At 41.7% G+C, this 23179-nt stretch overlaps 2 protein-coding genes across 2 annotated transcripts; one reads left to right on the forward strand and one right to left on the reverse strand.

Moving 5' to 3' along the window:
- Window positions 1–1492: 1492 nt before the first annotated feature.
- rag2 (recombination activating gene 2) lies at window positions 1493–3745 on the forward strand. Its single transcript, XM_040026989.1, has one exon. The coding sequence runs from the start codon at window positions 1707–1709 to the stop codon at window positions 3306–3308; it is 1602 nt and encodes a 533-aa protein (XP_039882923.1). The 5' UTR covers window positions 1493–1706; the 3' UTR covers window positions 3309–3745.
- Window positions 3746–4795: 1050 nt separating this feature from the next.
- Window positions 4796–11715, reverse strand: rag1 (recombination activating 1). The gene is made up of 4 exons (XM_040025293.1): window positions 11488–11715; window positions 10099–10437; window positions 8887–10010; window positions 4796–8060 (listed from the first exon to the last, which is right to left on the reverse strand). Exons 2-4 carry the CDS (start codon window positions 10413–10415, stop codon window positions 6313–6315), a joined length of 3189 nt encoding a protein of 1062 aa, XP_039881227.1. The 5' UTR covers window positions 10416–10437; window positions 11488–11715; the 3' UTR covers window positions 4796–6312.
- Window positions 11716–23179: the final 11464 nt, after the last annotated feature.

Here is a 23179-nt window from a genome sequence, read left to right on the forward strand (position 1 = left end):
TTAACTATCTGACTATTTCAACTACTTTGGTACTGGGAATACGTTATTTTAGGACTGCACGGTTCAATAATCATAAAATTTTAAGTAATCTGCAATTTCCTGGATTAATTTCCTAGTTAATCTTGGAAGCATATTAATAAACTTTTGATTTGTCTAAATGCAATTAACTGAATGGTTGCATCTGCTTCAGTAATTACAGTAATTAAGATAACATGGTGGCGAGCTCTATTATTTCAAACTGTGTTATTTAAACTTTTATTTCACATGTCGGTCAGTGTGTTTCTTTAGGGAGTCTCTTCTCAGATGGGTGTCTCACAGATGTTACACCACAGATGGCACACATGTAGTGGTTTTCCATATATTTGCGATGCCTACTTCGATCCTCCAAATTAAAAAAGAAAAAAAAATGAGGCGTGTCTTGTCAAGATAGTAAAATTCAAACATGTAATGCTGCTTGTTTTCCAGCTAGTGGAGAGCAAATCTAATTTATTTATTTATTTATTTATTTATTTAGTCATTTATTTCCTCAGTATAGGTCAGGTTGCCCATTCTCGGTTTAAAGATTTATCTTGTCTTTATCACTTAATTAAAGCAAGGTTTGCAACACAACTTCTTAATTAGTGTAAAAATCTCCTTAAAGAAAATGGTGAAAAAAGAGCAAATGAAGGAGTTCCCCATTCTTTTGGATCTAAAATGTGAAAAATTTATTAAGAAAGCGACACAAATTGCATATAGCAGACAGTTATGCATTTTCCAAGGTTTTGCAAAGGTGATTTTACATTGATATCACTGAAGTGTCTCACTAAAAGCATTCAGGCATCACACCTGCCAGTGTGCAGCAGTCACAGACTGTTAACCTCAAGATCTGGAAGTGTCTGTGAGTCAACGAAGCTTCACAAACGCTACCACTGTCTGCCTTTGTCAAGGTTCAGCTACATAAAGAGTACTTTAACTTCATCTTGGTGATCATAAGATTCACTGAAAATTCAAGCACTGCATCCTGCCACTGGCTCAAAGGTAAGCAAACTAAAATCCATTCTACATTAATGGAAGAATAACAAGTTCTCTCTCTCTTTGAGTAAAGCTGTGCTCTTGCAATGCCAAACTCAAGGTCTCGTTGCTCATCATGTTCACACTACAGACAACACTTTAAAAAGATTCTTAGAAACATTCTCAGTAAATCACCTTCTCACTTTTTCAAACTTAAATGTGAACTTGATGCGTGAGGAATTTTTTTTTCTTTACTATTTTTTGCAGATGGTTAAAGGATTGTAGAAAATGCAGTGCCGCTTTAGTTTGCAAGCTAAAATTGGTAGTGGCTTAGAAGACATCAAATGTAGTGGCACTTTTAATGGTAATAATTTACACTGCAACTGTATAATACTGATATTATGAGTCCTCTTACAACTTATCTTTTATAATTATTACTCCAATAATATATTTTGTTTTATGTATCTGGTCACTATTTAAGTGTTGGTAGCTATTAAATATACCATGATTTTTGTAAAAAGGCTAAATAATTGACCCTATGCTACATTTTATTGCCTGTAGTGCATATTATGATTACCTAAGCTGTGCTCGTCTACACGTTACTTTCATAAACAGGAAGAACAATTACAACCATCTGAATGAACACAAACAACAGCTGACTTACACATTGTGTTTGTGTGTTTCATTGCTGTTTTGACACAGACACCTGCCAGAAAATGACCCTGCAGCCATTAACTCCAGTGAACTGTGCAGGCCTTCTGCAGCCCGGCTGCTCTCTGCTGCAGCTGGATGGTGAAGTTCTGCTGTTTGGCCAGAAGGGTTGGCCTAAGCGCTCGTGTCCAACAGGAGTATTTGGTGTACGGTTTAAACATGGCGAGATGAAGCTGAGGGCCATCTCGTTCTCTAATGACTCGTGCTACCTGCCCCCATTACGCTGCCCAGCTGTTTGCCGCCTCGACCCCTATGATGGGCTTCCAGAGAGTTACCTCATCCACGGTGGTCGCACCCCAAATAATGAGATCTCATCAAGCTTGTACCTGTTGACCATGGATAGTCGTGGCTGCAATCGTAAATTAACGCTCTGCTGCAAAGAGAAAGAGCTAGTGGCAGAAGTGCCAGGACCTCGATATGGCCACACAATGAGCATGGTCCAAAGTCGTGGGAAGACAGCTTGTGTGTTGTTTGGGGGTAGGTCCTACATGCCCTCAGGAGAAAGGACCACAGAGAGCTGGAACAGTGTTGTAGACTGTCCACCTCGGGTGTTCCTCTTTGACCTGGAGTTTGGCTGCTGCTCTTCTCACACTTTACCTGAGCTTAGTGATGGACAGTCTTTCCATCTGGCCCTTGCTAGAGAAGACTGTGTCTACTTTATTGGAGGCCACTCACTAGCCTCAGACTCACGTCCACCACGTCTGTTTCGCCTGCATGTTGAGCTTTTGCAGGGCAGCCCGTTGCTTTCCTGTGAAACCCTAGACAATGGTTTATCTATCTCTAGTGCCATCTTTACACGTACGGGACCCACTCATAGATACATCATCTTAGGTGGATATCAGTCAGACTCACAAAAGCGGATGGAGTGCACTACTGTGATTCTAGATGAGAAAGGAATCCACTTTGACCCCGTAGAAACACCCAAGTGGACCCCAGATATCATCCATAGTCGCACTTGGTTTGGTGGCAGCTCTGGAGAGGGAGGCATCCTACTAGCTGTGCCCACAGAGGGAAGGCCATCCCAACAAGATATGCATTACTTCTACCAGGTGAACTTCCAGACAGAGGGAGAGACCAGAGAGGAAGATGGAACCCTTGCCTGCAGTCAGGAGTCAACGGATTATGATGACTCCACTCCTCTTGAAGATTCTGAGGAGCTCTACTTCGGCCGTGAACCACATGAGTTGGATGGCAGCAGCGACGGAGAAGGGGAGGCTTACAATGAAGAGGATGAAGAGGATGAATCACAAACAGGTTACTGGATAAAATGCTGCCTTGGCTGTCAGTTGGATCCCAACACATGGGAGCCATACTACTCCACAGAGCTCCACCGACCAGCCATGATCTTTTGCTCCAGAGGGGAAGGGGGCCACTGGGTGCACGCCAAGTGCATGGAGCTGTCTGAGACCCTGCTGCTGAAACTCTCTCAAGGCAACAAGAAGTACTTCTGCTTGGACCACGGAGGCCTGCCCTACCAGGAGATGACCCCACCTCGACATATCATACCCCTGAAGCGCATCACCATGAAAGCTAAAGACAAAAAAAGACCTCTGACAATCAAGATGTCCCCTGCCAAAAAAAGCTTTTTCAGACGGCTGTTTGACTGACTCAGATTTTCATATGATGTGTGCCTGTTAAGAAAACTTTGTATGCTTAGGATGTTTTTTCCACCCTAACAGTAATCTAATAAACCAAATCGAGAAAATCCCTCAAACTACCTTGAAGTGCTCACTGAACGTAATCAAGTCACAAGCCAAGTTTAAGTTAGATCACATGACTATTGAACTAACAGACAAACACTCACACCTACTTGATTTATTTTGAGTTAAATTAACAGTTTACAGTTTGTGAAGATTTGCAACATTTCCTTTTATTATTGAATGTTTCTGTTGTGATTTCACATTGTGCAACAAAAATGCAGTTTTATCTTTTTATCAGCTGTGAAAAGGTTCATTCTGTTTGTTTCTTTCTTTCATACGTACGTTTTAAGTACCACAGACCCACTTTCTTCAATGTGCCGATGGAGCTGAATTGTTTTTGCAGTGTTTTGTACAATAAAACTGACAAATCCTTAATAAAATTTGTGATTTTCAGTCTATAATTTTGTGTCCTCACAGTGGTGTATTGTTATCTTAAAAAGACATACTCTAATTAGCCTATCAGTTTAAAAACAGTCGGTGTCTCCCACCTGATGCTGTTATTAATGACCCTGTTTTAAATTTTCTATACAATAAATTTAGCATGTTTAATGAAGGCATGCAAATTTTCACAGTTACAGGTAGTCACACTATAGAGGTATGAGTCTAAAATTTTACTTATTATTTTTTGAATTACTGCATTATATTCTCCAGCATATTTGAGCCATTGTACCAATTTAATGTTTCTCATGCCGATCTCTTGTACTTGACAGGTTTACAAGGTCTTATCAATTATAGAAAACATAATGGGAATTAAAAAGCTCAAAATTTTAGCCCACCTTTTGGTACTTTAAGGCCCTGTAACTCTGAAAATATTCATAGTATGAAGGTAAAAATTTTAAATATCTTATTAAACACACAAAGTTACTGTACAAAGCATACTAGCTAATTTTGAGGGATCAAATGTGAACTGTTGTCCTGGTACATTTTATATCAAATGATCCAGTTATATGTGAGTTTCAGTTATTTGTCATTCTCTTGAGGAATATACTGACTACTAACTCCAGCTTTCAGTATTAAGTAGGTATTAAGTAAGTATACTAAATTGATTTCAGAGTTATATAAACATGAGCATAAATATGATATTGATAAACAATACGTAATCAGAACTGTGAACAGTTAAATGGTCTAAGCTATATATATATTGAATCAACTGAATTTCTTTAGTTTTTAAAGTGCTTCCATATTCTCTGCATTCAGGTCTGCATCTAGTTTGTTGTAATGTTTTCTAAAAGATCATTGTTATTTTGTTTTGTTTTTTTATTAACACTTTACAGCTGAATTCTGTGTTACTAATACAAAATTAAATTAAATACAAAAATAATAATAATTTAAGCAAACAAGAATCACAATTCTTCAGTTTTTATTTATTATCTGATGTAAACAGAGACAAAAAGTACAAACTTCACAAAAGGATGGTAAGTTGTCTGATTCAATGACAATACATAAGAAATAAGTAAATACAGCATAACATAATTTGAAGGTAGTGGTAGGTAGTGGAACTTTAGTGTATGCAAAATGAATGAACAGAGAAAGTATTGTGCGGTCCCAGTAAACTGTACATTTAGTCTATGCATGTGAGCCCAAAATGAGGAGATACACTGTGAAACATGACAGAAGTAGAATTTTGTGAATCATCCATCATCCATTACTTTGGAAATGCAATTCATTACGGCAAAAACAAATATGAGACAAGTTGCTATATAATGCACTCCGAAACATGGCGTTATGGTAGCACTGTGACAAGTATCCAATGAAATGTGGATATTTCATAGCTGTCATATGGTTAAATTTATGACAGTAAAATAAAATCAAACATTCAATCAAGTAAGAAAACAAAATTGCCTGTCACAATTCAAAATGGTGAGGGCAGAAAAAGACAATATAATCAATCAATCAAACAAATAAAGTTGCCAACAATTCAGTTTACATCAGGTCTCTCTGGCTCTCACCCATCGCTCTCCCCTGACGACTGAAGCTGTGAAGATATATCAGCTGAGAAAAAGAGCCAGGTTATATACAGAACTTAAGAAAAATCCCTGCCTGCTAGAGAGTCCATGGGGTATTAGGCACCGTAATGGACCATACTGTATTTTTATGATATCAACAAAAAGGTCAGTATATGTTTTATTTTATGAGAAGAATTCAAATAAGTATCATCTATCCTCCACTGTGCAAAAAGTAAACGAGATAAAAATTGGTTCAAAGTGACCTGGCATCTATTCTGCCCCACAGGGATCCCACGATAAAGCACTAAAGTCATCTTTTTCAGAGGGCACTCATGAAACAAAGAACATTTGGGTCTCTGTGATTGCATTTTGCTCCTGCTAAAATGATATATTAATACAGTGGCCACAAATGTGGTCTTTTTAACACGATTTCTCTCTATGACTTACAGCGCTTTCATCTGTTTCCATAAATATCCTCTCTATATAAATGCATAAATGTGTCATATCCTTGCAATACAATAAAATGCACCATTTTTCACAGATGGTGTCGATTTATAAACCAAAAAAAGGAAAAGGAGTATGAAAAAAAAATGTGTTGCCTCTGCTGTCACATCTTTGTGGTGTAGTAACTAACAGTTAACAAAGCAATTCGAAGTCAAATAAATGTTTAAAGAAAGAAAAGTGTAAAATAGCATTGTTTTCCATAAAATAATCTTCATTTATGGGTTCAGGTGCAAAACACTGGCTATTCAAGCAAAATCTGTTTGTAATATCTAACAACACACAAGCATCTTGAGTTCCAAAATATAAAAACAAAAAACAACATAAAATGTGTTTGGCCTCTTGCCCAAAGCGGAATGAGACTGACTTCACTTTCTGGAAAGTCAAAATACTTCCATGTAGAGATAACTGACCAATGGTACAATTCTCTAGAAATCAATCAAATGTTAATAGTTATGGAAAATTCAAAAATCAGGAACTTCCAAAGACATTTCATCATCATCCTGGATCTCTACTGGGTCAATGGTAGCCTGTAGAGCCTTTGCAGAGTCCTTGTGAGCTTCCATAAACTTCTGCAAGTACTTGGACGTGTACAGCCAGTGGTGTTTCAGCACGTCCTCCAGTTCAAAGGTCTTAGACTGGCGTGCATTCATCTTGCGAAAACGCCTGAAGAGCTTGTTTGCTGACTCGTTCCCCTCACTGGCCCAGGCTCCTATGGATCCGTCTCTCTCTATAATTTCAGGTACGTGGGCTAGGGTCTTGTGCAGATAATTTGTTATCTTTCCATTGTACCTATATTTGAAGGTAGTGGAGAGGAGGTCAGCAAAGCGCTGAGAGTTAAAACTGTAGCGGCATAGCTGGTCAGGGCATTCCTTGGCTGGGCAGGTGGCACGCCACACAGGTTTCATTTGGAGGTAGAGTTTGATAAGATCCCTCAGGGCCTCTCTTCTCTCTTCTGAGGGCACCAGCTCACACACCACGTCCACAGCCTCCTGGGTCATTAGTCTGCGGGCGTAGTTCCCATTCATCCTCATTACTGGTTTAAGCTTCATCTTCTTCCTCAGCTGTTTATCTAAGGCCGCCCTCCAGCTGCGCCGTTCCTCCCGGCTGGGGTTGGCCTTTTTATACACCTCTCCGATCTCATCCTGGAAGATCTTGTAGAATTCAGTAGCATTGCCGATGTCACAGTGCAATGCATCTAGCGTTGGCTGCGTCTCCATGAAGGGCTTTGCAGACACACCTTTGACTCTATCACGCAGCTCATCTACTGACTCAGAAAAGGGGTTGGTTCTCCATATTTCATAGCGTTCTAGGTTCTCTTCGTGACTGCGGGTGATGGAGTGCAGCACCATGTTTTGAGAGGCCTCTGCACGACTGGAGTCACATAGAGTGCAGACGTACGTGGACCCAGAGGCCTCCAGCCCCTCCATCTCACGCACCATCTTCTCATCATATCCCGTGCCCCTGAAGTGGAAGCGAAAGGATCGAGGCAGACCACCCATGGACAGGATAAGCCTGCTTTCTTTCATTGCGTTACGTTCTGCAACTATGGGCCCCAGGACAGCTGTGAGTGTCTCATGGTCTGACTCATCCACAAACATCAGGCACAGAGGCTTACAGGACAGTTCTGAATTTGGCTTTGGCTCGGTAAAAATGGTAACCTCCTCCTCCTCATCGTCTGCCAGGACAGAGACAGACATAACAGTGAAAGAAAAACGAACAGCCTTCTCAGGAACAACTGGTCCCCCGCCATGCTTCTCGCTGACATCACCCATGCCATCGCAACATTCCTTGATCATGACACTAAAACCTGATGTGCAGGCACTGTCTTCCATCCCACTCTCCCTCAGCCCCTCCATGATGTCCTCCTCCAGATCCTTTAAGGCAGACACAAGTGCCACATCGTACCGAAAGCGCCGAGTGATAGTGTCAGCTGGGACGTCATCCACTGAGGAACACCATCCAGAGAGCCCATTAATAATGCCAACATTATAGGATGGGGACACGTTTTTGAGAGCTGGCTGCCATTCAAACTGGTGAAAACCAGGGAGAAGCTCCTTCTCTGCAGCTCGAAGAGTGTGCAAGGGCTGAAAGATCTGGCGGCCACTTGTGGCTTTGACAGTCCGATACATCTTATGATATTGACTGCAGCTCAGGAATGTGTTGACCCGAATGGCCAGGCACACAGCAGGACTCAACCCAAAGCCTCTGCCTGCAGAGAGAGAAAATGAGAGGAGATAAAGTTTCAGAGAGAGACAGAAAGAGGCACAGTCTCAACATAAAAAGAAAGGATTGACACATGAAGAGAATTATTTAATACCAACCCACAGAAGCCTATTTCTAGTGCTTTGAAAATACTGCAGTATCTAAAATTTCCTCATTTGATATCCCACATTTGGAGTAATTTCTACAATGAGACAGACAGAAGCGTAAATTTCACACCCAAATGTGAATGCCTCATTGTCAAAAGCCCACAAGCCGCTGATTACAAAATCCAATATTTCCTAAATTTCAAATGTTATAAGGGGACAGAGGGTGAATCAGTGAAGCTGGCAATAGTGATGTATTGGCTGTAGATGAAAACAGACACCAGCTGCCTTCTATTCCCCAGAGAGGAGGATGGTGCTGTCTGTGTAATTTGCAGATACAAGAGCTGCTGATGTTGTTTTGATTCTAACAGCCCCTTCACAAGAGTTGTTATTGTGCATTAAAGGGAGTGTGAGAATGAGAGACTGACAGACAAGATGAGTGAAAGTGGGAGAAAATCAGGGAGGGGTTGAATGTGCAGCAGCAGTGGTTCAATAGACAGAAATGGACAATAATTAAATGCTTTTCAATCAAAATCAGAGAAAGCTTTCTTATGTCTCCTGAATATTGGACTTTTCTTCATTGTTATTCATGAGATGACTGTATTCCTCGGGGGTAGGTGGAAATATTAATGAGCAAACACTATCATGATTTTCATTTGTTTGTATCCCCCTTTCTTTGCCACGGAGGGCTGTGTTGATTGAACATAAACCCTTATAATAGCCTCTTACCTTGCATCATGGCCTCTAGCTCATCTGCCTGACGGTGTTCATTCCCAGATCTCAGTGCAAGCAGAAACAGCGTCAAACACACAGACTTCAGATCACCACCTTCCTCTTTGTCTGCAAACACCTTCACCTGGTTCTTCAGATCTCTCAGTCGATGCTTCTGGGCACGACGGGTTAGCGAGAGCAAGTGCTGGCGAGGTCTTCCCCCTTTATTGGTTAGTAGGAAGTTATCAAGTTCTGACAGACTCTGGTTTTCATTTTCCTTCAGCTCGTGGCTCAGACAGTGAGCCTTAAATGAGTCCAGCCTCACTTGCTCACGACATCCCTCACTGGGGCAGAGCAGAGGTAGGGAATGGAGGGCAGATGAAAAGACTTTGGCAGGTGAGGTGAGATTATCGGGTGTACAGGGCGAGTTGCAGGCAGGGCAGTGAGGTCCTAGAACGTGGGTAAATTTTACAATGCAGCTACGGCAGAAGAGGTGCCCACAGGTGGACTGAACTGGATCAGAGAGCAGGTGGTCACACACTAGGCAGGTGAACGATGCAACAAAGTCCACAGGGAGCTTCTCAGAGAGCAGCTTGGTGCTCAGGTGATCTTTCTGGCAGTGTGTAATGTTCCTCACCCACTGCTCTCTCTGGATGCTGAACTTCTTCCAGGCCCTGAGAGCAGGACCATGACGGTCTCCAAATGGTCTCAGAACTCTCCTCTCACCAACAGCGATGGCGTCGCAGTCCCATCTGGTCCTTTTTGCCAGGCTCTGTGCTCTTGGAAGGACTTTCCTCCTCTTCCTTCCAGTCCTCTGGAATGATGTTTTTTTGGGGTAGCAGAGGTGGCACAGGGAAGAGTGAGGTTTCCACTCAGGCACTCTTGTTCTGGTGAAGCTGCAGACCCCCCCACCTCGAATGGCAACCATCCAGCAGCGGTGGCAGAAGGAAAGGGGGTGGACAGATTCTGTGTCCTCTGTCACGTCCACTTTGAAGACTTTAAGGATGACTTCTGGCCAGCTTGGGAACTTGCAGCCCATTTTACGCAAGGCACACTTGCTCACCTCATCCAGATCTCCATGAACATCGTGCACTGGTCCTTTGACTTTCCTCAGAACCATTCCACAGACACGACACAAACCCCTATAAAGAGCCAGGGAAATAGTGTCAGATCCTTAGAAACAAATGAATATAACATAGCATCATTCACAAAATGTAACAATTTGATTACCTGAGGTGGTCCATGTGGGTTTCCATCTCCTGTAGCTTCACATCTACTCTCCTGCCAGGGCCCTCCACATTTTCCTTGCTTTTCCCTCCTAGGCATAATTTCATAACACTCCCTGGACCCGCAGCATGATCTATTTCTATATTTGGAGCTTCCGTAGGTGAAATCTCAGGCCGTGTTTCACTGGGCAGAGGGGCTTTCTCCATGGACTTCACCCTGAAGAGTTTGAACTTCCACTGAGAATACTCAGAGTGGGGATGGTGGAGCTCTGGCGGCATGGATGATCTGGGACCATCTGTCTCCAGGCTTTCTGCTGCCATGATGAGATGTAGAGCTTAGGTGCTGGAGAGGCAAGGAGAGGAGAGAAGAGATGAGGAGGTCATTTGATATACTGCAAAAGCATGAAAATCAATTTCAGCCATCTGTAGTATAAGATAATAGATATTGAGAAAAGGTTTGAAGGTTAAAAATCCTCACAGGGATGGTTGAGCCAGTAGTGTCTTCTCAGTATTGAGACCATGACACAATCCAAAAGCTTTACTTGATTCCTGCTGAATTTATGCTCATAACACCCTGAAATTCCCACTGAATAGAGAAGAGCAAACCTTGACCTAGACTGCTGTATTATACCATAAGTGGCATTTAGATCTTGTGTAAAATGCATGAGACAAGCACTAGGGGATCGATACAACACCAAAATCCTCATTTCACTCATCTTCAAGCCCATCACTCAGTAAGCTACTGTGACTTTTTTCTTTTTCTTTGACACAGCAAGTTTGCTAAATGGGAAACCTTATCCCAGCAAGGTTGTCAATCATTTATATTAGTTGTTTTCTTGGCTGGCAGGAGAGCTGGAGCCCTGAAAGCTTCCAACTGGCACTTTTAATGCAAGGAAAAATCGGAAACACAGCAAACTTATTACATATTACATAGATATTGACCAAACCAGATGGAAAAGAAGATGAGAAACCATCATATTGAATAAACATCATAAAGAATTATTCCAAACACAAGATTGTTCAATTTCAGCAGCCAAATGCTCTTATGATACAGCACAGGTAAGATCAATGACGGTGCTACACTGATGGGCCCTATTTCATCTTCTCCCATACTATCTAGGTTCTATTACCAGTTCTGACAATAAAGCAGTCAAACAATCTTAGAAACTAATAGTTCAATCTTTGCTCTTACCATTTCACACCTACAGCATTCACACAGTTGAATCTTCTGTCTATCCATCTTTCAATGATCTCACTACATTTTCATCCTTGGAGGCTCAAATCTGTCAGTCTCCTTATTTTCTCAGCTCTCTCTCTGTGTACTTCTCATGCTGAACTCCCCTTTGAGACAAACAGCTGAGCCTGTGTGCATGTGTGTCAGCTGGGCTCTTACCTTGTTTTTCAGTCTCAGCTGGCGTCAGCTCCCTTGGGGGCTCCTCTCTGCATGGGAGCACAAGGGAAGCCCTGGAGCTAGGCCCTTACACCCTACATATACTGTATACGTTTGAGCCAGTCACAGCTTGAAGCTTCTGTTACCAGGAGTCGTGGCTCCATAAAGTGGGAATGCTCCTGACTGTCTCATTGGGCCTCATATTTATACCCATCCTTTGGTGGAATCCCAACAGTCAACCACTGCCACCTGATCGAGGCAGCTGAGGAAAGAAAAAAAAAAACAAGGTCAACCCCAAAGAACAGTTGTAACATGTGCATGCTGAGAATCCAACAGCATACCCCCAAAACAAACAACTTTTTACCACACCACACTTATCCTCAGCTAGACACACTTGCATGTCTAGCTATCTTCATCCAGGTGGCCTCACTGTGACAGAAAGAGCAATACTGTTAAACCTTTGAAAAGGCTGAAAGTGCAGAGACGTAGCAGATCACAGGATAAGTGGTCAAGATAAAAACAAAACTGAATAATGGTGGGGGATTTTAACAGCATAAATATCTGAATAATCAAGAAACGGGAGGAACTATAACAATAGCAAAGACTTGTTGTTGTAATCTTCATCCTAATCATCTTTCTTTTCCCCTGGCATGTCTAAGTGTTTGTGACTTCTGCCTCAGCAGTCCAAATGGGGGCTGCTGTGACAAACCAAATGACAAAGCCAGTGACACAAGTGAGTCATATTAGGTTGAATATCAATTTGTGCGCAAACGTGTGTGTGTCATATTGGAGTGTGGGTGCTCACTCACTGTGGTGGTTACTATTTAAAAAATAATGCTTCAAATGATGACTTATAGAAACTGCACACACCCAAACCAACAAGTGTTGATCTGTCTGTCGGTTTGTTTGTTTGTGCATTAAACTGCATTGTGCTTCATGGTTTTTGTCCACAAATTCTTTTGATCAGCACCTCATTTACCTATAAGCTGTCAGCATCAAAGCAGCACATTTTATTCATCTTTTCAAATATTCAGTGTCTGTCACCATTCAAAATGAGTTTTAATTAGACAGCATCATTTGATGTAATTTCTCAGCAGGTATGGGGAGTATTTGCCCAAGATCATTCTTGTTTGTAATTATCCAGGGGATTAATCTGGTGTATTCACCACAGGAGCCTGTTGCTGTTGCATTGGCTTTGCCAGCCAAGTCATTAGATACACAGTCAGTGGGCACCAAACAACAGTTGGGTCTCTCCCACTCTTGTCAGCTTAACAGGGGAGCAGGATGAATACTGGCAGGCTTTGCAGCTTATATTTGGCGCATATGTCCAAGTGTGACCTCAGAGAGCAGTAGCAGTTTTTGTTCGTCCGTCTCTTTCTTTCTGTTTGATGAGTACACGTACTTACTGCAAATGCTGAAGAGCCACTACGCAGACCGAAGCTGGCGACAAAAGTGCTGTTTTCTAGGCCTGCTCATATCTATCAGACACACCTGAGAGATCCGAGGTGCACAATGCTTGATTCATTATATATCCAAGAACAAGCAAATGATGGATTGTAGCAAGATGTTCCAGACCTATTTATAGTTGATATTTAGATTTATGATAGCCAAGTAGCCACATGTTTCCAAGGTAAACGCCACACCTAACTCTGTGGCAGACAGGGACAGAGCTGCAGATGTCTGCCTGACAAACAAGCAGTCACCCCCTGAGACCCTCATCTCTCTACGCCTGCTAATTGACTTGTTATTGATCAATTCAAAGACAGTCTGATTTATGGGAAAGAGGACTTGTGGAGACAGCCACCTGGCATGGAGCAGAGTGTTATGAATGTGAGGAGCAAACCCTGGGAGACATAGAGGCTGCAGTTTAGGAGGACATACAGGAGTTTGCAATGCACCACTGAACTGACACCTTGCAGTTGGTGGGGGTGTTTGTTTGTTTTTTGTTTTTTTTTCCAGAATGCAACAACAGTGTGTGTGTGTGTGTGTGTGTGTGTGTGTGTGTGTGTGTGTGTGTGTGTGCAGTTGAATGACCATAAAGCAGGTGTGTGCTGAGGGAGGGGTGAGCAGAAATATGGCTGGGCCACTATATACTCTATATTTGAGAGAAGGGGAGGTGGTGGGGGAAGATGGGTGGGAGGGGCTGCTGTGCGTCTGTTTGTGAGTTTGCTCTGGTGTTTGGGGGATTATGCCGAAGAACAGTTCAAATAAATATAAAGTACTTCCTACTAATCCATCCTGAGAAACTTCAGAATTATCAGAATCAGAATCATTACTTATGGATCTATGTGTACAAAGCACAAGAACACACAGAGAACTAGACGGACAAAAGAAGAAGAGGGAACGTGTACTGGGTGAAAGACAGAGAAAGGGGATATAGTAGTGATCTTGTGTAAAGGAGCTGCACAGGATAACAGGCTTAGCTCAGAATGGAGAACACAAAAGGGCTTAGGGCTGATTGCATGCTGTGACAAGGAAAGGGGGAAAGAGATCAAACCTTCCAGGAGAACTATGTAAGCCAAAAGTCCAAAAAAGATCCCCTGACAGCCCAAGCCACATAGCAGCTTAAAGAAAAGTGTCAATAGCAAAGATGGACAATGGATGAATTCCGCAGAAGCACTGGTAGCCTACTTTCCTCACTGGGAATAAAATGTCAGCAATGTCCACATTTGAATAGACTAAACCAAAATTACTGTATGATATTTCAAAATGTCATGAAGAATGTGTGCATCTTTGTGATTGCATCGAGGTAAAGGGGGCATTTCACTCCCATATTCCCACTGTGTTATGGAATATTAAGCGTTTAGTATGCAAATTCTTATCTGAAATTTCAAAGCACGTTCAACAACTTCTTCAAGCCGATTCTCAGTAAGTCACCTCCTACTGTCCATTTTTTCCATTCCTCATCCGGAGACATGATTGGGTAGATTAATACTCAAAGAGGTAGACTTCAGTACGGAGCTATTCGTCAAAGCTACCTGCCAGAACAAACCCTTTTCCCCACTACTCATATTCCCCCTCGTTCATCTCCGCTGTCTCTCCCACTCAATGTCTTGTTTTCCTCTGCTTGGCCCTCTCTTTTCAGGTTTTGTTAATAATCAAATGTGTTATTATTCCAATGAGGTGATTAATTACCACCCACCCTTCCCTCTGTTCCACAGGTTAACGTGCTTGCAATCACAGAGTGACAGCCATCTGAATGATCTCCCTCAAGGCCTCATGTGACCTCATATTGCTCGCCTGCATTTGTTGTTGGCTCATCCCGACTACTGGAGCTTTAACAGAGAGCAGAGAAACACAACAACATCACAGCTTCTACAAATAACATCCCCCACAAGCTGCTGACAGCCTGACACCCCAATATCTTCCATGTCCTGCTTTCCAAATATTCATTTTATTGGATAGTCTAGTCTTGGGACCATATTAGTTCATTCCAAGTCTTGCAGTACCCTGAGGCACTGCAGTTATTTTGGTTTTGGACCAGTTCCATTCGTCTCTTTTGTTCTGGTAAGTAAAAACAATGTGAAGAAGAACTTAAGCTGAAACAATTGAGAGTCACATTTAAGAACCATTTTTCAAAGAGGGGGGGGGGGGAGCTAATCCTATTACCAGCCCAATATTGGATAGAGAGAGGGGTCAATAATATGCAGAGATTGCAGTGTGAATATAGTATAGCAATCTGAAAAGTGAGACCTGAGTAGACAATCCAAATGGATGTTGATCCACTTGCAGAAAATCAAAAGAAACCCTAAGCCAGATTCAGGAGGAGTAGAGAAGAGTGGAAAATCAAGACCAGTGCCTTTAATCAGAATAACAATGCTCTTTAATTCTTTGTTAATTAAATGTAGATTTCCCTGATTGAAGAGCAGTGCTGCTGATGCCAGGGGACCTCCAGTCACATAAATATCTACTCACTGAATTTGTCTTGTTTAACCATGCATTAGTTCTCTTTTCCCAAACTGTCTGGTGCTGGTTTACACAGAAGGTCTGTCAGCTGAAGGATAGTATCTCGCAAACAACTCCTCAAGATTTCAAACGTTCTGCATCCTCAAAGGGAGGATTTCTTGGCAAATTGTTAAACACCTTCATAAGTGGGTTACATCCAGACACTTTTTAAAAGAAATGAGAGTAGTGGTGAATTCTCCGCTTCTAAATTTCACACCATTTCTCTCTTTCCTGGTCATTCTCCCTGTTTCTCTTCCTCACTACCTCCCTCCCTCAGTCCCCCTACATCAATGTAATGAGCAAATCATGGCCACTAGGGAGAGATGTAGAGAGAAAAATTGGTCCCATTATGTGTCAAGCTGTGTGAAAAGAGCAGCGCTGTTGTCTGTCAACTCTAACCCCCAGCTGTCCCTGGTCTTAACTTCCAACCAAACACAAAGAGGTCTTTTCCCACACGTAGATCTGCTTATTATTTCCCCGTCTTTTAACTAAAAAGTCCATTATAGAAAATGCCAGGACAGGCATGCCCTTTTCTGCACCAGCTCTGGCAGAGCTCAGACAAGGGAACAATGGACACAGTAACACACGCTGATTCAGGGCTGATTTAGAGTGACTGGTCTTAAACCTGACTTATAGACTACAGTAATTATAGGAGTTGAAGGGAGGGGTTGTTAAAGATGCTGTGGTTAGGTGGGGGCATGTGTATGGAGGCTGTTGTCATTTGGCAGCCAGTCCACTTGGAGAGAGAAATTACTATTCGAGCCAGAGCCTGGGTGGTGGAACATTTATCAAACAGTCATCAGAATGATTCACATGATCCAGTGGGGAGCCATTATTTCACCAGTCCAGTCTCTCAAGGCAACCTGCTAGTGGTAAGGATGATGACAGCTATGGGCTTTATAAGCACAGGAACAGACATATAGAGTAATTGTTTGAGAACAATAGTTTAGAAAGTCCTATCTCTTTTCAAAGAGTCATATGTAGTCTGTAGATTGGACTAGACTGAGTGGGGGAAAATGAGCAGTTAAGCCCAACTTGGGGGCATATGGCATTTCACTGTAGCAGAACACAGAGATGCCTCAGGAAGGGACTGACAAACATGTGGTCCCTGTAGTTGCAGGGGAGAGTAACTTGCACTGAATACATAAAGATCACAAATAAACAGACCATCCACCTGCTCAGCAACTGTTTTGGGACCTCGTAGAAGGTATTGATACAGTTTTGCATTTGCTGGCCTGGCAGGTACAAGCAAGTATAACAATCTCCGCATAAGCAAATAAATTCCTAAGTGAATAGGGAATAACAGAAAGAAGCAAGGCAGACCTCTGGAAGGCTCCTCATAATAAGGATGATAAAAATGCAATTCTTCTATTCATTTTCCCCTCACTCTTCCTTAACGTGCGTTCCCTTTTGACTCCTTTGGGATGCACATCATTGTAATATACACAGATTTTCATTTTGTCCCTTTTCTGTGAAAGACCTGCGGGATAGGCAGGGACAGAGAGCGATTGTGACTGTTTATTTAGTCAGATCATCTAACGTGTGCAGAATAGATTTGAGCTGAAGAAGAGGCCATCTACACGGTGGCAGCTGCCACCAGGAAATAATGCAGGATGATGACTGAATGATTTAATGAACAATGCTGTCTCGGAAGTTACTCCCTCATTCATAAATAGCTTCAACATTAACGTCATGCTTAACTTGCGGAGATTAAAAACCGACAGTTTAGATGCTTATGAATAATCCTCATCACTGATAGGTGGAGTGTTTCGTAATGATAGCACATCTATTATGGTGAAACATACTGTACACAGCCCCATTTTGAAAAACGCTGGGGCTCTGTGTAAAATGTAAATAACAATAGAATGCAATAATATTCATATTTCTTATATTAAACGTTTCATATAAAACAGTTAAACTGAGAAAATGTACCATTTTATTTAAAAGTAATTATAATTTTGATGCCAGAAACACATCTCAGAATAGCTGGGACAGGGCTATGTTTACCACTCTCTCATCTTCTTTTATGTGCAAGCACCTGGGAACTGAGGAGACTATTCGTGGGGCGTTTGGGAGAGGAAATATCGTCACATTGTTGTCTGACGATTTTAGCTGTTCAACAGTCCTGGGTCATCTTTGTCATGTTTTTTGTGTCATGATGCACCAAATGTTTTTAACTGGTGAAAAGTCTGGACACTCTGCCACTATGAAGCCATGCTGTGTAATAGTTCCAGTATGCAGATATGGAGAGAAATGATCCATGTCTGTGGAATATGTGTTCAAATGTGTAGCTGATGAGATACTCAGATCTATAAGTGTGAAAACTTCCACATGCTCTCTCTAGAGAGCAAGTCAGGGCATCACTGATGTAAGGAATCTGTGGGCTTTGACTGTCTAAAATTTTTATGGCAAACCAGGTATTTTTATCATAGCAAAAATGTTGCTAGGAAAAATGTGGGCAGAAAACTGACAAGCAGACACTAATCCCATCGGTCACAATAGCGACCCCCAAAAAACCTCAGCACTTGGAAAGTTTTAAAAATTGTTTCTGAATTATGCATCAACACTTTTTAAGCAAATATTGAAATAATAAATGTTTATTCCCTGACAGTGCCACGAAAGGAAAATATCTCCATCAAAGCCACCAAACAAAACTTTATTAAAGTATGTTAACATAAAGATAGGGGCATTTGTTTTGGTACACATCAAATCTAGTACTGATGTTTATATTTGCAGTGATTCATCTTCCTTCAGTGTGGTCACAGAATGGCTAAACAGGTTATCAACAATAGTGACCCAGAAAAACACTTAAGCAGTTAAAAAGTCGTAAAGATGTTTCTGAATTATGCACTGATGCATTTTAAGCAAATATTGAAATAATAAAGTGTCTCCGTGAAATATATGCAGTGTCACATGTTTAGCATAAATTCTCCCATGACCAGAGTTGTTTGTTCGCCGTCTGAACGATGAGAAAAAGATGTCTCCATCAAAGCCCCCCAAAGCAAAAGTTTATTAGAGTACGTTACATAAAGATGGGACCATTTGTTTTTGTGTACATCATGTTTGGCTTTGTTCTGTGTGGTCGTAGAATGACTAAACATCTTACTGGCAAACATTAGTGGCCGGCAGGATAATATAGCACACCCTACACACACTTAAACAGACTGATCATTCTTTTTCTCACTATCACAATCACCGAGGACAGCGATTGTGATAGTGATGGGTCAAATATGGAGTATGACGGGGAGACAGGCTATTTGCCAACCAGGCTGTTGAATGCATATGCCGAATTCGTGTGAAAAGATCATGACAGGAACAACATTATCAGTGACGTTGACGTCCCCCTCCCCACACCTTCTCCCCCATCCCTCTCCACTGTAAGTAATGAAGTGCCAAAAGCCTCTATCTACCATAGGGACCAACCACAAAAGCTGCAGGTAGCCCCCGAGATACTTAAATTCCTCCACTTAAGACAACAGCTTGTTCGCAACCTGGAGTGGGGCACTCCACCCTTTTCTACCAGAGAACTGTGGTCTCACACTTGAAGGTATTAATTTCCATCCCAGCCACTTCACACTCAGCTGCAAAACACCTTAGTGCAAACTAGAAGTCTTTGGTCAGCGAAGCAAGCAGAAGTACATCGTCTGCAAAAAGCAGAGGTGAAATCCTGAAACTGTTGAACCTTCTGCACCTGCAACCTGCACCTAGAAAATCTGTCCATAAAAACCATGAACAGAAATGGTGACAAAAGGCAGTTCTGACTGAGTCCAGCAACCAAGTCTGACTTATAGTCAGCAATGTGAACCAAACTTGTACATGGTTTATGGGGGCTTACGAGCACTGGATACACCAACACCCTTCCTGAAACTTCATCCACCTTGAAGCACTGCCCTGGACACCCCAGGAGACATGTTCAAATTCCTTGCTTTAAATCCACAAGTTACATGTAGACTGTTTGAGAAAACTCTCAAACACTCTCAAATATTGTTGATAAGATATAGAGTTCATCCAGTGTTCTGTGACTAAGATGTGTCCACACATTTGCTCCTGAACCCAAGGTTCAAATAACAAACCTCTCCAGCACCCTCGCGTAGACCTTATTGAACAAGCTGAGGAGTGTGATGTCCCTGAAATTGGAAGACATGCCTTCCTGTGTTGCTATATGGTTTGGTAGAATCACCTTAAAGCCAACTAAGGGCCACTCCATGGCCTCACCAAACTCTTCCCACACAAGTTTTGCTTCAGTTATTGTCAGATTTGCATTCTGTATTTGTCAGCTACTTCCCAATTCCCTCAAGCTATTCAGTCTCGATAGGACTCCTTCTCAAGCTTGACAGCTCCCTTCATCTCTGGCGTCCAGCATCCGGTTGCCATGCTATTGCCATGACTGCCATTAACCGCTTTACAACTGTAACTTTGTACATCAGTAGATGTATGGCTCATGGTCCATTAATGTCCCCAGCATTCCTTGAAATGTTTCAAAGTTGTGCATCTGCTAGATGTTATCAGTGGACCCTTACTGTGTGTTTCACCATGCCAAGCCTGTCCAGCATCCTCCATCCACCACCAATATTTATGTTCAGTACTAAAATGTAATAATGCTTTTTGTGTTTTTTCTTGTTTTGTCCCAGTATTCATATCAGGACTAAAAAAATAAATTTTAATTTTTGAGTTTGAGTTTGAGTTTGAGGGGTTGTCATAGTGTTCTAGTTTAAATATATTAATTCCCACACTCGAGTCTCACTGCTGAAACATTATTTACACTTTTTCACCTACTTTTCCATTTAATAAAAAAAACTGTGACTGAAAAATTTGAAAAATTCTGGATTAAATGGGTTAATAGCACATTATTTGCAAGGTTAAAAGTAAAGTTCATGACAGCTTTTTCTTGTTATTGCTCCATATACTGCATTAAAATCCATGAGGTGTCAAGATAGTGAGTTTTTTTGTCTATTTTATCATCGCCGCCTGCCTTTTAGACTTGTAATTATGCACAATAATTTTTGCAAAGATTACAGCAACAAGGTTTCCATGTCTTACATTCCGCTACCTCCTTTACCACCTCATGCCATTCATTGTCATTGTGAAAAGGTGTGTGACTCCCAAGTAGAGCAGAGCCCATTATCGTAAATAGGCCAGTAAGTAACTTCACACAACGTCTCCTGGAGGCTGATAGAATATAGAGTGCGCAAGCATATAGAGTGTGCAAGCTCACTCTATATGCAAAGCAGAAACACACTGTTAAAGAAACTGGAGCCAAGTGATTATATTTGTAATTTAATTTCCTTGGTCACATAGAGATAAGAGAATAGAGAGGATACAGCTGGCCAGGGATGACTAGAGTGACGAGAATGTGACTACGGCTTTATTGTCTAGACCGAAATGTCCAAGGCGACACCACTTACGAACAAGGGTACCGCTGGGCAAAAGGGGTAAGCCCACAGACATTCACAAGTCCAAACTCAAAGACACAAAAGCAAACTTAGTGGCAGAGACAGCAGAAAGAGTCTGACAATACAAAAAGAAAACCCCAAACACACATCTTGCGCTCAAATTCAGTGATCACAGAATGATCAAGAAACTCCCTTTTTCCCTTTTCTAAGCTCTGCTACTGTGTATGTCTTCTTGTAACCAGGTGGTCTGGTCCAGTCACAAAGAGCAATGTCTCATTGCAGATTCTGCAGGCAAGACGTACTGCGAGAAAAATAACTGAAGGACACAAGGTGCACTCTCATGCACCCTCTCTCTTTCTCACTCCCACTCGCTCCCTGCTTTACTATGAGATTGTAGGACTGCAGACATCAAATTTCCTGACTTTTCCATTTTCAAAGACTGTCCACTTATACTGATGACAATGCAGTAGAGGGCACAGCACTGCAGTGGTCAAACTCAGATTTAGAGCTATAGCAAGAGCGCGGTGGTGAGGGATGGATAGAAAGGTGCAAAGTTCATTAAATCTGACACTACACGACACGCACAGAATACAAGGACAGTGTGAAACTATTTTGTGACATCTCAAATCCTCTCTCCCCCTTTGTTCTCGCCTCCTCTGATCTTTATGTCTGTTTCTCCCTGCTGTCTTGTCTTTCTGTGTATTTCCTCAGTGTCTTCACTTTGAACCCAACAGCATTAACCTGTCAGGAAAGTTACAAATGTTCTGACTGAATTATGCAAACCACGGAGAAATAAAACTGCAAAAAGCATGGAGTCCTCGCTTTATTTCATAATTCATCACGCTCCCAGATCGAGCCAAATAAAACTTGACTTATTAAGTAGTCCGGCACATTCTGGCTCAAAACCCCGCAAAATATGCTTGAGAATATTAATCACACTTTGTATACCTTGCGAATCAAAATCAAACACACACACACACACACACACACATGCAGACATGCACAGACTTTTTGTGATTACATTACTCATCAAATGAAAGCAGTGTCTCCCTCATTTCACCAGAATTCTTTGCAAAAGTCAAAACGATAGGTGTTACACCAGCACCACCAAAAGGTACAAGAGAAAATAACAGTTTTTGGCGATCCTTGCTCTCTTGGTTTTTTTTTTTTTGTTTGTTTTTTTCCTTCCTCTGCAAAATTCAAACTTATAGCTCTGAAAATCAGATTAAGAATGCGCGCCTTGGCACTCTGTCACGTTATTTATTTATCTCAATGAACACAAGCACAGGCACACAGCATGGAGAAACACATACTTTATGCTGAGGATTGGCATAGTGGCGGTGCAGCATAATTAGTAGGACATGGCTGTATAATTGGACTCTAATTGATATGAAGAGCAGTGGTTTAGCCCAGGTTATGTTGTACACATGCTGCCAGCCACAGGCAGGAAACACTCAATCTTGGTGCCATCTTCTGATTGATGTCTCTATAGCAGATGCCCTTCAACAATCAACACCCACAATCTTTCTGTGACTATCTGGCCACCTGTCTATCTGTATGTAACATCTTCTGCCATTCATCTGTCATTTCTTACTTTGTGCCTAACTGTCTCACTATCTCTTTCTTTCTATCTCCATATTGATTTGTCCTGCCTTTCTCTGAAGGCATTCGCAACCTTTAGTCTGATGCTTTCAGGAGGGTAAAAGAGCAGCATTTGTAGTGGTGGAAGGTGAAAAGGCTAGGGTTTGTTTATGAGACACTGGCAGCCATAAAAGACTGTGTTCTTTCAAGTGCCCAGACAGCATCTACTGAAGGGAAATAAAAGCAACTTAAGATTAAAAGAAAATCAACTTTAGAAGTGCTTTTATTTACAAAGAAAAATGGGTTACTAAGTCTCTCATTTTAACAAATAATGTTTAAAAAAAATGTCCTTTCAAAAGTAGCAACTGAATCAAGAGAGGCACAGCTGGATACAAGAGGTTGTGGTGAATTGAAATAATTTGAAGATAGAATGAAGAAGCTCTTTGGAACAATTCTGTTCATGGATCGCACGCTGATGCAACGCGACCTTCAAGGACATTCCCCTCATTTACACAGCAATTAACCACTACCCTGTTGGTAAATTGAAAAAGAGACAAAAATCCTCTGTGGATTTAATAACAAACTCATTACCAGGGCCCAACAGGGCGGAACTGCCTTTTAATTAGAGCAACACCTGATTAACGCCCAATTAACAAAGCCAGAGCCACTTAATTCTCCCCCACTTTGGCAGGTTGAGAACATAAACATGAGCAGTCCAGCATCTGAGCGCTTCCTTTCCTCTTGGGAAGGTGTGAAAGAAAGTAAATAACGACTTG

The sequence above is a fragment of the Simochromis diagramma genome, unplaced genomic scaffold (genome assembly GCF_900408965.1).
Source record: "Simochromis diagramma unplaced genomic scaffold, fSimDia1.1 OVJJ01000293.1, whole genome shotgun sequence".
Classification (NCBI taxonomy): Eukaryota; Metazoa; Chordata; class Actinopteri; order Cichliformes; family Cichlidae; genus Simochromis; species Simochromis diagramma.